Below are 15,057 nucleotides of genomic sequence, written 5' to 3' on the forward strand. Positions count from 1 at the left end.
GAGCTGAGCTAAGCTGGTGTTGGTGCCCAGTGGCTGATTGTTTCTCCTGCTCAGAGTATCCATCCTGACAGAATAAAGCCCAAGATCAGGAGGGGTGGAAGACAGCCCTGAAAAACAAGAACTGCACGAGTGTGAGAGACAGATGGATATGGGATATGGTTTTGATGTCATATAGTATGAAATAAGGGTTGGAGACTGTGACAGGTGTAGTTGGGCCAGGCTTTAGTTTCTCACAGTAGGCCCTGTGGGTGGATACAGGGAGGGATAAGGCTGCCAGCTGACTTTAACTGACCAAAGCAATATTTCACACCATATCACGCCAAACCAGATATGAAAGAAAGGAGGAGGAGGTGCCTGCTCTGTGCTTCCTGCCCACTGCCCTCGGGGATGCTGTGCCCCTGACTGTGCCAGGGAGCTGTGGCACTCACTGCTGCTGCTGTGGGGAAGGAAGGAGATACTTGTCTGTCAGCATTACTTTTGTACGTGTGTGTATATTGCTTTGTTTCAGTTTTATTTCTTCTTTTCTGTGTAAATACAATCTGCCTCACTGTGAATTGCAGCTTGGTGGGTTTTTCCTTTCCCCTCTGGGAAAGGGGGACTGCAGTTCACTGGGTGAATACTTGGCATTTTGCCAAGGTCAAAACTACAACTGAGGCAAAGCTTTGTAAGCTCTGTTACTACCACAAACCATGATGATGCAAAGAAATTAAACTTAATTCATTGATACTGAGAAAATACTTACTTAAAAACATTCCTACCAGAGTTTATCAGCAAATATACAACCATAACCATTCTGCAGACACAACACCTGAAAATAATGACCTAATGCCTCTTACAGCCTCAGATGAGAGCATTTGGTTGCTAGAAAGGCAAGAGTTCTGTTACTACCACTATTTCTAATATACACAGGACATAAGATTCCTAATAAAAATGCAAAGATGCACCCCAAAATGAACAAGCTGGACTGCCACTTTTTATTTTATTGTTATTATTTACTTGCACTGTGCAGACAATTCAGGATCTCAGGGACTACACGTTTACTTGCCCTGTATGTGCCCAGGGCACCTCACTCAGGCATCGAGAGAAAGGTCAGTGTCACTTCATGCAAAAAGCTGACAGAGTTTAACAACAACAAACTGGTTTGATACATTCCCTAACCCAGCTGCTGACTGGAGTCACCCCCCTCACCTGGCTACCTCTCCTGGTCTGGGAATGAGGACAATAAAGGAGCAGGCAGGGCCTGTTCCATGTTCCTGAAAGCTGACAGGAGTTCAACACACACTGGAGAGGTCTAAAACCAAATGCTGTAGGCAGAGACACGAACACAGCTGAGCTTGTGCTGATGATAAAGGAAAAGTTCAAACTCTTCACAGGATCATAGAATGGAGTGGGTTGGAAAAGACCTCCGAGATCATCAAGTCCAACCCTTGATCCAACCCCACTGTGATCACCAGCCCAGGGCACTCCATGCCCTGGGCTGGTGATCACAGTGGGGTTGGATCAAGACATGGTGGATTCTCACTCAGTGCCACATCCATAGAATGACAGAATCATAGAATGGATTGGGTTGGAAAAGACCTCCAAGATCAAGTCCAACCCTTGGTCCAACTCCAGTCCCTTTACCAGATCATGGCACTCAGTGCCACGGCCAAGCTCAGTTGAAAAACCTCCAGGGATGGGGAATCCACCCCCTCTCTGGGCAGCCCATTCCAATCCCTGAGCACTCTCTCTGCAAAGAATTTCTTTCTGATCTCCAACTTCAATTTCCCCTGGCAGAGCTTGAGCCCATCGTGCCCCCTTGTCCTATTGCTGAGTGCCTGGGAGAAGAGACCAACCCCCACCTGGCCAGAACTTCCCTTCAGGGAGTTCCAGACAGTGATGTCCCATCCAAATCTATTACCCCATGGCAGGCACAGCACATGAGGAAGAGCCCAGATATACCAAAGGTGGCCTGCAAATTCCTTAGGGATGGAGAAGGAAAGCTGGAAGGGCAGGTCACACAAACTGCCCTGGGGATGCAGACACAGCCACAAAGCTCAAGCAGAAGAGTCCTGCCTTTTCAACACTGCACCTTTGAAGAATCCTGCCAGACCATGTGCAAAACTGCTACAAGCAGAAATGGGGAAAGCATTCCTAAATGCTGCACAGGACATCTTGCATGAATAAAACAAAACCAACTCCCAGAGATTAATAATTCAGAGGAAACATCAACGCTCAGAATGTGATTAACATCATGCATGAGCCCATGTGTATGCACAAGCACATTTCCACACAGCCACATTTTACTCCCCTTCAACCACAGATGGAGAAATAGCACTTAATAAATTACAGCAAGACTTCAAAGAGGGCAATTATCTCAAATTATATAACGGGAAGAATGAAGAGTGTGTACAAGATCTGTGTGTATGAATATCCTGGGTACTGCCACAGGGATGGGAACCAAGATACTGCCAGTAGTGTAACAAAAGTATCTGCCTTCTTATTGGCTACTTTATACATAATCCTTTAATTTTTGGAATAAAGAGAAATTAATTCCTGCTAGTACCATAATCTGCCTCACCTCCATTTTAGCAGTAGCCATTAGAACCAGCTGACACAGCAGCTTGTCACAGGTAACCCTTACAAAGTCCCACCAGTGGGGGAGTTCCCACCATTTGAAAATGGAAGTCTTATTGGAGGGCTCAGGGGGTTTCTCAGCTCTCTAGTGGATAATCTGCCTACACAGGACCCACATGGTTGCTTTCTTGGTGAGTCATGAACATTTTTCCATCAATGCTGCTACAATGAAATTCCTTAAAAAAGGAATACCTGAAACACCTGATTGCAACCAGGCAACTGCAGCTAATGATGCCTCCCTTAACCTGCTGATTTAATGGCAACTAATCTTAGCTTTCACTGCTGCACTGCAGGGGCAGCAATGGAGGCTAATTCCTGTCACTTGGAATCCTTAATGAGCAACGAGCCAGAAGAGTGGAGGTATTTTCAGGATAATTTCTCAGAAATACGGACAATTTGTAGCTGTACCAAATGTGGTCGTCAAGCAACAATTTAAACCCGTTTTAAGAGATGTTTTAAATTGATTTAAATAGATGTATTTACCTCCACGCTTTTTGGGAGCTTCAGGTTTCATTTTAACGGTATTTCTGCTTCTAAATTCAGGCCCTTTAAAATCATCTTTGTCTTCATTCAGCACTGGCTCAGGCTGTACAACCACTGTACCTAGAATGATTTTATTTAGAAATTGGAAACCATTACACATCCAAATGAAGTGCAAAAGGTCTGTTCAAATAAAGCCAACAAAAAAGTGCAATCTCTTGACTAAAACTCAACAAAGTTTTGAACGCACAGATATTCACAGAAAAAGACAAAAAAGATCAAAAACAAACCACCACACACTTCAAACTGTATCTGTAGGACAAAAGCCAGACACTGAATGGGCCAAGGAGCAAATTGTGCTCCCTCTGCCCTCCTGAGGCACATGCAGGACAGGACTGGGGGCGTGCACAGGAATTTGCAGTGCAATGCTACAAATAAAGGACTTGGGTTACATCACTTTAAACCCTTAAAACCCTGTGTGTTTCTCTCTTTGCTCCCTTCCATCCAGTTTGTCCCACCTGCATTTATTTCAGCATGAAATAAATGAAAAGGCAATAGAACAAAACTTGCTTTGCCTTTATCAAAATTCAGAAATTCACATTTTTACTTTAACGAACAGCACCAATCAAAATTATGTGAGTGAAAAAACATCTTTTATATTTAAGAGCCCAGATTTAATACTTCTGTTGTGAGGACACTGAAAACAACCTCATATCTGAAAAAATCATTTTGAAGTGACTGCTCTAAATACTGCTACTCATGCACTAAACAGCAGCAGTCTTGCCTGCAACTCACATAGATGAGAAATGGAGGAGATTAATCCAACTCACACTGTAGGCAAGGCCAGAGGGATGTAAAGCTGATAGAATTAACTGTTTCTAAAAGGTGCTTACAACTCCATCAGTGACATTTCCCCCCCCTCTAGTTAGTTTTGCCTTTGTGCTCCTACTTGCTAACACAGAGCCTGAAGACACAACTGCAACATAAAGACCTGCAGGTGACAGAGCTTGAGACTCGTACAAAACAACAGAGGAAACTCTTTTCCCTCTCCTGGGATGGCTTCACACAGATGGCTGCAGGCACCTGAAATTAGGCCCCCAGCACATCCTGGTACACCCTGGCCTGCAAAGGTGCCTGTGCCCCTCTCTGCTGTGTGTGCCCACGTGGATGAGCCCATGGAAAAGCCAACAGGACCCCAGACAGGCAATTTACATGTGCATTCTGGTTAGTTATTTATGCTGCCTCAATCTTGGCTAGTTTGGTGAATTCAGGAACAAAAAAGACATGACCTACCTTTAGGCAAGCTTTGCATATCTACATCATTTTCTGAGTTCTCATTGGAAACATCTTCATTTACAGTTTCATCTACAGTCTGTTCCTCATCGGATCCAACATATTTTGTTACAACTGTAGGTTTCCTGCACAGACAGAAAACAACATGCTCTGACAAAGAGAACAAACTGCAGTTCAGGGAGGCTTTGCAAACACCATATTGCTTTTTAAATTCATCCAGGACTTTCTGAGTGGGATGCTCCAAGTTATTACTATATATAAATTGAAGGTTAATTTTCTTGTTAGGAACAGGAATTCTCCCCTCCTGTGTAACATAAAAAAATATACTAATAAAATATTTTTGTTTCACAGCCTTGCAGTGTTTGTTTGGAAAATCAAGGTTTGGTGTTGTTATGGGTTTGGCTCAAGCCAAGACAGATGTGCTTTTAAGGAAGTCAGACTTTTATGAAAAAAAGCCTAAATGAAACATGAGTGTCTGCTCAGAAATTTTATCCATCCTTCCAGGTGGAACAGGCAACACCAAGAGAACACACAGGTATCAACCAACCACAAAACGCAGCTTGGCTGAAGAGATGTTTGCAAGCAAATAAAAGAAATGGAGAGCTAAAAGAAAAAGCTGATTGTTGAATAAGAGGATCAGCTGCCAGAATTCCACACAAACATAATTTCGAACCGAATCCATGAAAATGAATGAATTTACTGTGTCAGGAAAGGGAGGAAAAAACAGCAAATATGGAGCAGAATTTTCAGTAGTGTGGAGGCAACACATGAACTACTGCAGGGTGCTGGTTTTGTATCAGGCACAGCACGATAAACACATGAGGGAAAACACCTTTAGTGGTAAGACAGGATGCAAAACAAACAGGACTAAAAACTACGTAAATGGAAGAGCTCAGCAGGACACTGGAGTCAGCAGGTGAGGGAGAAATGAAAGCCAAACATAAACCAAACACGGCATCAAGACAAACAAAAAGGAGGCAGACATGATAGAATAAACACACTTGGACATAAAGGTGAGAAGAGATAATGTCCTAGTTCAGCAGGAGGGACCAGCTAACCCTGTGTGGGGGTGATCAAAGCTGTGTATTCTACCCCCTCTATTCATTCCCCAAGGTCAATGGGCCATTAGCAGCAGCTGCCCAGGGAGCCATTATCACCTTCACACCCAGCCTGAGGGGGCGGAGCTGCCAATGGGCCATCAACAGTTCAACACCCCCTGGCTCCCAGAGTTAATCACCCATTGGGTGAGTCCCCGCCCAGGGGGAGGGACTGGGTGCTCCCTGAGGGTACATAAGGGGTGGGTAAGAAGACCTCAGGAACCTCTGGTCAGATCCAGAGGAGCAGCAGGACCTTGACAGCAGGAGATCACTGCTCTCACCCAGACCACAGCCCTCGCCTGCACCAACAGGTTTTTCTTTTCCTTTTGCTCTGGACTTGGGGGAACCACAGGGGTCTCAGCACAAGGGCAAACAAACCCCATTGGGTTTGTGCCCCAGGACACTGGGTTATACTGCTGGGGTTTTGTGAGTTGAAAGCAATTTCCCTTGTGTGTCAGTGTTGCTATTGTAATATTATTATTAAATTTTAGGTCTGACTTATAATCTCTCTCGTGGTGAGTTCATTTCCCCTGCTGGTTCACCTTTAAACCAGCACAGCTACAGACTTGCAGAGAGCAGTACTGAGGCAGCAGCTGAAATTGTGCATTTAGGAGAGCTCAATGATCTGCACAGCCCACTGGGAGTTAAAGAAATCCCCCAAGGACAGAACTGGAACAGCACCAGCTGAGAGCAGAGGAGGAGTTGGACTGAGCAGGTCTGCTGGTACCTGGGACACAATAACCTGTCTCCTGCAGTTCAAAGGGATGGGGAACAGTAAACTCCACACTTGGTATATCAAAGAGGGGGAAATATAAAGCAGGAATACAGAAAATGGCAGATCCTGCACAGGACAACTCAGCAGAGTTTGATGCTTCAGCCTCCCAACAGGAAAGTACATAAAGCCTTTTTTTCCATGTGACCCAATTTACATTTTTGGAAGAATCCTACATGTAGAAATAGCAAAAGTGAAAGAACTCCTGTATAAACTCCTTTGTTCTGAAGACATGGGACAATCTGGTCTTTGTGAATAAAAGCCAAGCTCTATGATCTTGACCTCTGACCCTGAGAAATGGTTTGAATTTTATTATGGGGCATTTGTTTCACCAGCACTTTATGGATTTACACTGGTGGATACCAAAAATATTTGGCTCATCATCTTTCTATAGTTTCACATTCCAAAAAGTAACCTATTTGCTTTTATTTTCCAAACCAACCTTTTGGAACGGGATAATCCTAAGGATTTGGTTCTTTCTGAAGGACTACTGCCCTAGAAACAAGAAAAAATGTAAAGGTCAATACATTTGAATACAAGGGACCTGTCAACAAACCCAGTTTCTTAACTAGAACACATCTCAGAAGTCACAAGTGCTCTTAAAAAATAAAAAAGCAGCAGGAAAAGCATTAACGAGAGACACACAAGTTCAAGAGTTATCCTGTTAAGACAACCCAAATCTGTGGAGTTCCAGATCAGCAGTGAGCAGCTTGCTGGGCACAAAGGAGCCACAGCCCTTTCCAGGAGGTTCTGGAAGGCTGGCACTGGGGATTGCCTTTTCCAAAGGGTTCTGGAAGGCACTGGGGATTGCCTTTTCCAGGGGTTCTGGAAGGCTGGCCCTGGGGACTGTGGCCAGTGTGCCTCAGGGATTGCCTTTTCCAAAGGGTTCTGGAAGGCTGCCACTGGGGATTGCCTTTTCCAGGGATTCTGGAAGGCTGGCACTGGGGACACAGCCAGTGTGCCCCAGGGATTGCCCTTTCCAGGGGTTCTGGAAGGCACTGAGGACATGGCCAGTGTTCCCCAGGGATTGCCTTTTCCAGAGGGTTCTGGAAGGCACTGGGGACACAGCCAGTGTGCCCCAGGGATTGCCCTTTCCAGGGATTCTGGAAGGCACTAAGGATATGGCCAGTGTTCCCCAGGGATTGCCCTTTCCAGGGGTTCTGGAAGGCACTGGGGACATGGCCAGTGTTCCCCAGGGACTGCCCTTTCCAGGGGTTCTGGAAGGCACTGGGGACATGGCCAGTGTTCCCCAGGGATTGCCCTCTCCGGGGACTCTGGAAGGCACTGGGGACATGGCCAGTGTTCCCCAGGGATTGCCCTCTCCAGGGACTCTGGAAGGCACTGGAGACATGGCCAGTGTGCCCCAGGGATTGCCCTTTCCAGGGGTTGTGGAAGGCACTGGGGACATGGCCAGTGTGCCCCAGGGATTGCCCTTTCCAGGGGTTCTGGAAGGCACTTGGGACATGGCCAGTGTTCCCCAGGGATTGCCCTCTCCAGGGACTCTGGAAGGCACTGGGGACATGGCCAGTGTGCCCCAGGGATTGCCCTTTCCAGGGGGCTCTGGAAGGCACTGGGGACATGGCCAGTGTGTCCCAGGGATTGCCCTTTCCAGGGGTTCTGGAAGGCACTGGGGACATGGCCAGTGTGCCCCAGGGATTGCCCTTTCCAGGGGTTCTGGAAGGCACTGGGGACATGGCCAGTGTGCCCCAGGGATTGCCCTCTCCAGGGACTCTGGAAGGCACTGGGGACATGGCCAGTGTGCCCCAGGGATTGCCCTTTCCAGGGGTTCTGGAAGGCACTGAGGATATGGCCAGTGTGCCCCAGGGATTGCCCTTTCCAGGGGTTCTGGAAGGCACTGGGGACATGGCCAGTGTGCCCCAGGGATTGCCAGCACAACACTGACAGCTGGTACCTGGCTCATGTGCCAGAAAGCACTGGCTGCCCTCACAGAAACTGGTTTTTCAGAGGTTTTAGCACTTGTATGACAGCCAGGGCTGTGCAGGTTAAACACCTGAATTTAGAGCAGTAAAGGCAAACTCAGGCAGGACTCTGGCACTTGTGTTCCCTACACATCTGCTGTCAAACAGAAGGTTCCAACAGGAGAACAGTAACATGTACCACAGGAAACATTCCTTTAATGGCTATAACACATCCTATAGAAGGAATCTGCTCATGTTTAATACAGATCCTGCATGTCCTTATTTCTTTCTCTTTTAAAAAGGAAGGATATTTATGTCAAAGGACAACTCAGTCCCCACTGTTACCTGAGTATCACAGCATTAGTGTAAACAGAGCCAAATTCTTTTAAACCAAAAATAACATGAGCCTGTTAAAATATAATGCAAAGAACAGAATAAGGAGAAATGAAGATTAACCAATATTAACCAAATTTCTTTTTAAAGAAAAACTCACTTTGCAACATACTCAACCTGAATCAATTTACAGCACTTTTTATTTCCTAACAAAGAAGCAGTTGCCCAGCTCAGGTAAGCAAAGCCCAGGGCTCTGTTAGGAACAGTGTCACAGGTTGTTCTCAGAACTGCTGTGCACCAGAAGGACAATGAAGCTGTCCAAGTAAATGACTGTATTTCAGTAATTCAGAAATAAAAGGGAGGAGGATAGAAACAATTGCCTGCAAATGCCAAAATCAAAGTGAGTTTAATTCAAACTACAAAATTTAATTTTATGTTTATTTTTATATATTTTACAGCTAATGTTTCTATTCAACAGACATGATGGTATTTACAGTGTGGCTCTCACAGGATTATTTTTTATTGTAAAAGCAAGAAAGTGAGCTCAGCCATTCTGCACTACACATGCAACTACAAATCCTACCTCATCTCTGCTGTTCTCCATTGAAGCTGCACTTCCTTTAGGTTCTCTATTTTTACCTAAGAAGAGAAATTAAAGGAGTCCACTGAAAAGCAAGAAATATTACAAGTTCTTCACATTATGTTTCAACATCCTGAATGAAGGTGCCTGAGTGCCTGTCAGAAACAAAGTGCTGCACAACAAAACATGTCCCACTGTATAGGAAATTTTACAGAAATCATCTGGGAATGCCTTTCAGTTCAGCCCCAGAGAGGCTGAGGAACAGCTTCCTGTTGGTGCAGAAATCCTGAGGTAAAGGGAGTGTGCAGAAATAATACCATTAGTCCATCTCTGTTAATCTCTCAGAAGTTACTTCAAGTATTTTCTCTCTCACACACTGACATTGGAAGTAAAGCATCAGATCTGGGTCCATGGAACCACAAACCCCCCACTGGATACAGGGTGTGACTGAGAACTCCCATCCCTGTGTCCTTGGAATTGTGCAATATATAAAGACTAAAGACCTGCAACCTTTTAGCTCTTGTTCCATCCACCAACTCTGTAATGGAGGGGAATGTTTTGTTCAGTGATTCAATATTTGTAAGAAGCTGCTCCAAAGGCTTCAGAACAGCAGGATTTTAACCCATGCTCTGCTGAGAAGGAAGTGTAACTACAGGATACATATGAAAATTATTTATGATTTAGCATAAGACTACCAGCACTGCAACTTATTTATCCTTGAGCTTCAGTTTGGGGAAAACCAACCAATTTTCTTCTACACTTTGAAAAAACTTAAATCACTTTGATTGGAGAATTTAATTCTGTGCTGAATTGTTTCACTAAATTGTAGCAAAAATTATCCAGCCACTTCCACATGTGAAGGAGGGAATAAAAAATGGAAGCAGAAAACACTTTGGGTCCTTTAAAACACCTGGAATTTCTTCTCTAGAATATTGATAACTCTCTAGAATTACTGGTATTTCTGTATTCCAAGGAAAAAGCTGGGATTTGTAAGGAAGGTGACATTTCTTCTGGAGATCAGATGCTGCCCATCTTCACTCTTGAGCACTCTGGGCAAGTGATAAACCCACAGAAAATACCAAACTGCTTCCTACTTTAATTGGCCTCTCTGTGTGTGGCAGGGACATGTTCAACCCTCCTGAGCCACATCACCATCCTCTCCCTCCCCACAACACTCTGCCCAGTAATTCCCAGATCTCCCAAACACTGGAACAACCCAAGCTCCATCCCTGTATAACCCTGATTGGGCCCCAATCACATCCATCTCTTGTGTTTGCAACAACACCCCGTGGATTACAAGAAAGGCAGGCACAGCTGCCAAAGGCACTGCCATTACCCACAGAACACTGAGGGGAAGCAAATTCACACAGTTAATGCTGATATTTCTTAATATCTAAGTGTTTAATCTTTATTTTGCAGCTTCAGTACATCCTTTTGGATGTCCAAGCCAACACTGAAACGTGCCTGCCACGAATTTCCAAGTGTACCCATTTCAAAGACAAGCAAGGAGCCAAATTCTGCCTTTTAACTGTACAGGATAAAGGCAAAGATTTCTTTTTCCCAGGGTGCTCCTCAGCAAAATCTGCCTTTGAGATGCATCTACAGCACAGTTTATTTGCCTGTTCTGCTGAGGTATCCCAGGAATAACTCCCTTTCCCTGTGTCAGCAGCTCAGGTTGGTGCTGGCAGGAGGAAGGGAGAGCCACAGGCTCAGACTCCCTCAAAACAAAACATTAAAAGAGAAAACCAGCAGGTCAGAAAACCCATGAAACACTTTACTCAGGACAACAGGAGTCTGGAAACAAACTCCCTGGCACAGCCAGCACACTCTCATTGCTCTGGACTCCACCACTTCAGCACAACCTTCAGCTCATTGAGCAGCAGAGCCTGAAAGGTTTGGCACCTGCATCCAGCCTGAGTTAACCAAAGAAACAGCTTAACCAGTTAAATCTGGAGTTTGTTCAGTACTGATAATAACAATACTGATTTTATTCAGCTTGATATAATTTCACTTTTAATCACTGTAACCAAAACAGTGTTTAAAATTTGCTACCTATTTCTAAGTAAAAATTTCTAGTAACAACTCTGGCCTAGTGTCAGACTCCAGGTTTTCCAAAGTCCTGTTTCCTTTCCAGATTCCATGGAGAAATCCTTTTGAAGTAACTAGGAAAGCACCACCCCCAGGGCTCCTCCCACAGCTCCAAGCACTGCAAAGCCTTGACTGGAGCACAGGAACCTGTTATCCCACCAGTCCAACCTCACCAAGTGTGTATTTGATTTCAGGCTTTAAGAGATTTGGCCCAAACAGACCCTTGAAAAGCCTTTGCTTTTCTGATACCCTGAGTTCACTTCCAGAGAAAAAAACCACACCATTTTCTCTAAGAGATTTCCTGTAATTTGCTGAGAAAACTCTTTTTAACAAAAAGGTGTTTACAGAAATAAAATATATACATTGAAAGTAAAAAACTCAAACCATAAAAGGTGTTTTTACCTATGATTTTATTTTTAGATAATACTGGAGGAGAGTTTGTGTCCTCAGATTCTTCTGATGAGTGAGCCAAGAAATCATGGAGTTTCTGTACCAATGTATTCAACTTGCTTTCACTGTTAAAACACAAGGAATATTTCAAGTTACTCACAGATCTCACTCTAATTTACCAAGCCTGAAAGAAATTATGCTTAATCTCAATTAATACACACCTACAAGAGATTGAAACATTTGTTTCTGCCAAAGGATATCAAAGAAAATACAACACAATTTTTTTAAACCCAGAGTAAATTGGAAGGTGTTCTCATGGACAAAAAAGCACCAAGGACTCTGGTAATAACAACATCTCTATTTTAATTGTCACTGTTTACAATTACTGACAGAATTCAAGTGGTAATGTTGCTATGCCAGGAAAACAGTGAAAAATTAATTTAAGATTCTACTTTGTCAGGAACTAGACAGGAAAAAAAACAATAAAACCTTGGGTTTATTACCAAAAATGTTACACTTGGGGATACAAAACACTAGAACTGATGGCAGTTTCACCCCCAACCTTAGAAAAAAAACAGGTGTTGAGTGTGGCAGAGCAACATCCTCATGCAAGACTTATTAAAAATCAACTGTCTACATAAACCTGCTGTGTCAGGTGCTGATTTTGCCAAAAATCAACCACACAGGACCACACAGAATCACAGACTCATAGAATGGATTGGGTTGGAAAAGCCCTCTGAGATCATCAAGTCCAACCCTTGGTCCAACTCCAGTCCCTTTACCAGATCATGGCACTCAGTGCCACGGCCAAGCTCAGCTGAAAAACCTCCAGGGATGGGGAATCCACCCCCTCTCTGGGCAGCCCATTCCAATCCCTGAGCACTCTCTCTGCAAAGAATTTCTTCCTGATCTCCAACCTAAACCTCCCCTGGCAGAGCTCAAGCTGTGCCCTCTTGTTCTCCTGCTGGTTGCCTGGGAGAAGAGACCAACCCCCACCTGGGTACAACCTCCTGTCAGGGAGTTGTGGAGAGTGATGAGGTCTCCTCTGAGCCTCCTCTTCTCCAGCCTGAACACCCCCAGCTCCCTCAGCCTCTCCCCACAGCACTTGTGCTCCAGTCCCTTCTCCAGCCTCGTTGCTCTTCTTTGGCCCCGCTCCAGCCCCTCAATCTCTTTCCTGACCTGAGGGGCCCAGAACTGAACACAACACTCCAGGTGTGGCCTCCCCAGTGCTGAGTCCAGGGGAAGGGTCACTGCCCTGGGCCTGCTGCCACCCCGTTGCTGAGCCAGGCCAGGATGCCATTGGCCTTCTTGCCCACCTGGGCACACTCTGCTGGCTCATCTTCAGCTTCCTGTCAATCCAACCCCCAGGTCCCTTTGCCCCTGGCTGCTCTCCAGCCACTCTGTGCCCACCCTGTGCTGCTGCAGGGGGTTGTTGGTGTGGCCATGGAGTTGAAGTTCCCACTCAGCTCTCTGCCCCTCTCAGTGCTCTGGAACCTGCCCAGGGCTGACTCACCATGTCTTATCAGCTGCCCCACACGGCTTTTCCCACTGCTGGCCCACCCTGCCCCTGGGAAGGGAGCCCAGCCAAGGGACACACTACCCACCCTGCTCTGTCTGCCCAGGAACTGCAAAATAACCCTCCAACAGCAGCAAGAAATCACATTTTCAGTCCCTGTTTTACAGGTCAGGTCATAGAGGCTTGTGAGTATTTATCAGGAGCTCAACCCACTCACCTTTACCACCTCTACTATTTCTCTGAACACACCAATTTATTACCTTCTGACTTTCAATGGGATTGAGTTCTCTGGAGTGCTTTGTAGTTAGAACAGTGGGATTTGTTCTCACTGGGGAGTGGGGAGTTATTCCTTGTTATTTCTAACTTGTGTAAGTCTGTGTTATACTGTAGTTTGCTTTTCATTTTCTCTTTTCTGTATAAATATAGAGAGAGAGTTTAAGTATAAACTGGTTTGAGTTTCTAGTTTTTTTTCTCTCTCCCTATTCTTGGCCAGGGAGAGGAGGGAGGATCTGACTCTGTGTTGGGCACTTGGCATTTTGCCAGCTCAGCCCAAGACAAACTGTTATTGCTAAAAAATTTGCTAAAAACACCCCTTGTTTTCTAAGCAGGACGTTCAGGTGGGTGAGAGCTCTGGAGAGCAAAGAGTGAAAGGGCATCCTCACATCAACACAAATCACTATTTCAACAATGAAAAGAACCACACATAAAACAGCATAAAACATCCATTTAAAGAAATAATCAGCAATTTCTGTAAATCTTCTGAAGTGCTCAAAATAAAAGGAAATATCACGTTAAAGGAAAGATTTTCTGCATGAGCAAAGGGCACTTTTCTTTCAAGGCTACACATGTGCCATCAATCACTTGAGCAACCTCCAAGGAGGGCAGCAAAGCTGTTCAACTCTCAAGTGTGTCTGAACATTTTCTCCTCAATCTGCCCAAAGTCCCTCCCTGCCCAAGTGGCAGTCCCTGAACTGGGGCTCCCCTTTTCCTCATGGATGGAGGGAGGGCACGCTTGGAAAGCACCACAGACACTGACAAGGGCACGTGCAGCTGTAACAGCCTGCACCTCTCCTTCAGAAAGGAGATTTAATGGCAATTTACACACACCAACTTAGGAAAAAAATAGAGTTGCTCAGAGTTATTTGATACCAAAAGCATAGAAAGAGATTTTATATCCACTCCAGACGCTCTGAAGGAAGAAAGCACATTTAGAAAGGCCAAAAGAAAGTACGTTTTTGGTAGTAAAAACAAACAAACAAAAAAGCCACACGTGTAATTCTGTTCATTTAGTTTATAAATAACTTGTAACAGCATTTTAGAAAGAAAATGGGAACTAGAGATGAGTTCAGTGTTCTCAATGCCAAACAAATCCAGCATGTGTCTCTGTGACCAGCACTTGGAACATTATCTACAAGCATTTATTAACTCTTATCCTAACTAGCCCAAACTTACTGTTTTCAGAGCAAAATGTTCTTGCTGACAAAAAAACAAAACCCCAAAATATATAAACGAATACTAAAAAGTCTTCTTAAGCTGCATTTCCTCCTGATTAATCATCATACTGTACCATAAGGCTGTATTAAGGAATACCAGGTCAAATCTAGCAAAGGTGTGACACTTGGAATGCTTCAGCAGAGGGAAATGTTTATTTTGGGCAGTGCTTTACCTGGACTGGTACAGAAGGGATTTTATGTCGTGTATTTATACTTGAGAACAATAATTATTTTTTTAAAGCTCCCACTGCAAAATCCTTATTGTTTGCAACACAGACATTCACTATTCAATTGATCACAACCTGTATTTTAAACACAGCCTGTGTTTAAATAAAAAAAACACAGAAGCCCAAGAATGTAGGGCCGTGTCAGCAGCACTACTGAGGCAGCAGAACAATCCTCACTGCTGTTTCCAGACTAAGCCAAAGGCTTCACCATCAGTCTGGAGCTATTTCAACACTGCTCAGCCTAATTAAAACA

The 15,057-nt window shown here is 44.6% G+C and overlaps 1 protein-coding gene across 3 annotated transcripts in view; it reads right to left on the reverse strand.

The window, feature by feature from the left end:
* The window catches only part of ATRX (ATRX chromatin remodeler), a 92,102-nt gene that overhangs the window by 66,254 nt on the left and 10,791 nt on the right, over positions 1 to 15,057 (reverse strand). For 2 of the 3 annotated variants that reach the window (XM_071569533.1, XM_071569532.1), the window contains exons 2-6: positions 11,581 to 11,693; positions 9,094 to 9,149; positions 6,701 to 6,753; positions 4,390 to 4,514; positions 3,100 to 3,219 (exon numbers count right to left, since the gene is read on the reverse strand). In XM_071569533.1, the coding sequence (XP_071425634.1) occupies positions 3,100 to 3,219; positions 4,390 to 4,514; positions 6,701 to 6,753; positions 9,094 to 9,149; positions 11,581 to 11,693 (467 nt within the window). The remainder of the gene's footprint in view (positions 1 to 3,099; positions 3,220 to 4,389; positions 4,515 to 6,700; positions 6,754 to 9,093; positions 9,150 to 11,580; positions 11,694 to 15,057) is intronic. The other variant, XM_071569534.1, reaches the window with a different exon arrangement.

Source organism: Pithys albifrons, chromosome 14 (assembly GCF_047495875.1).
Source record: "Pithys albifrons albifrons isolate INPA30051 chromosome 14, PitAlb_v1, whole genome shotgun sequence".
Classification (NCBI taxonomy): Eukaryota; Metazoa; Chordata; class Aves; order Passeriformes; family Thamnophilidae; genus Pithys; species Pithys albifrons.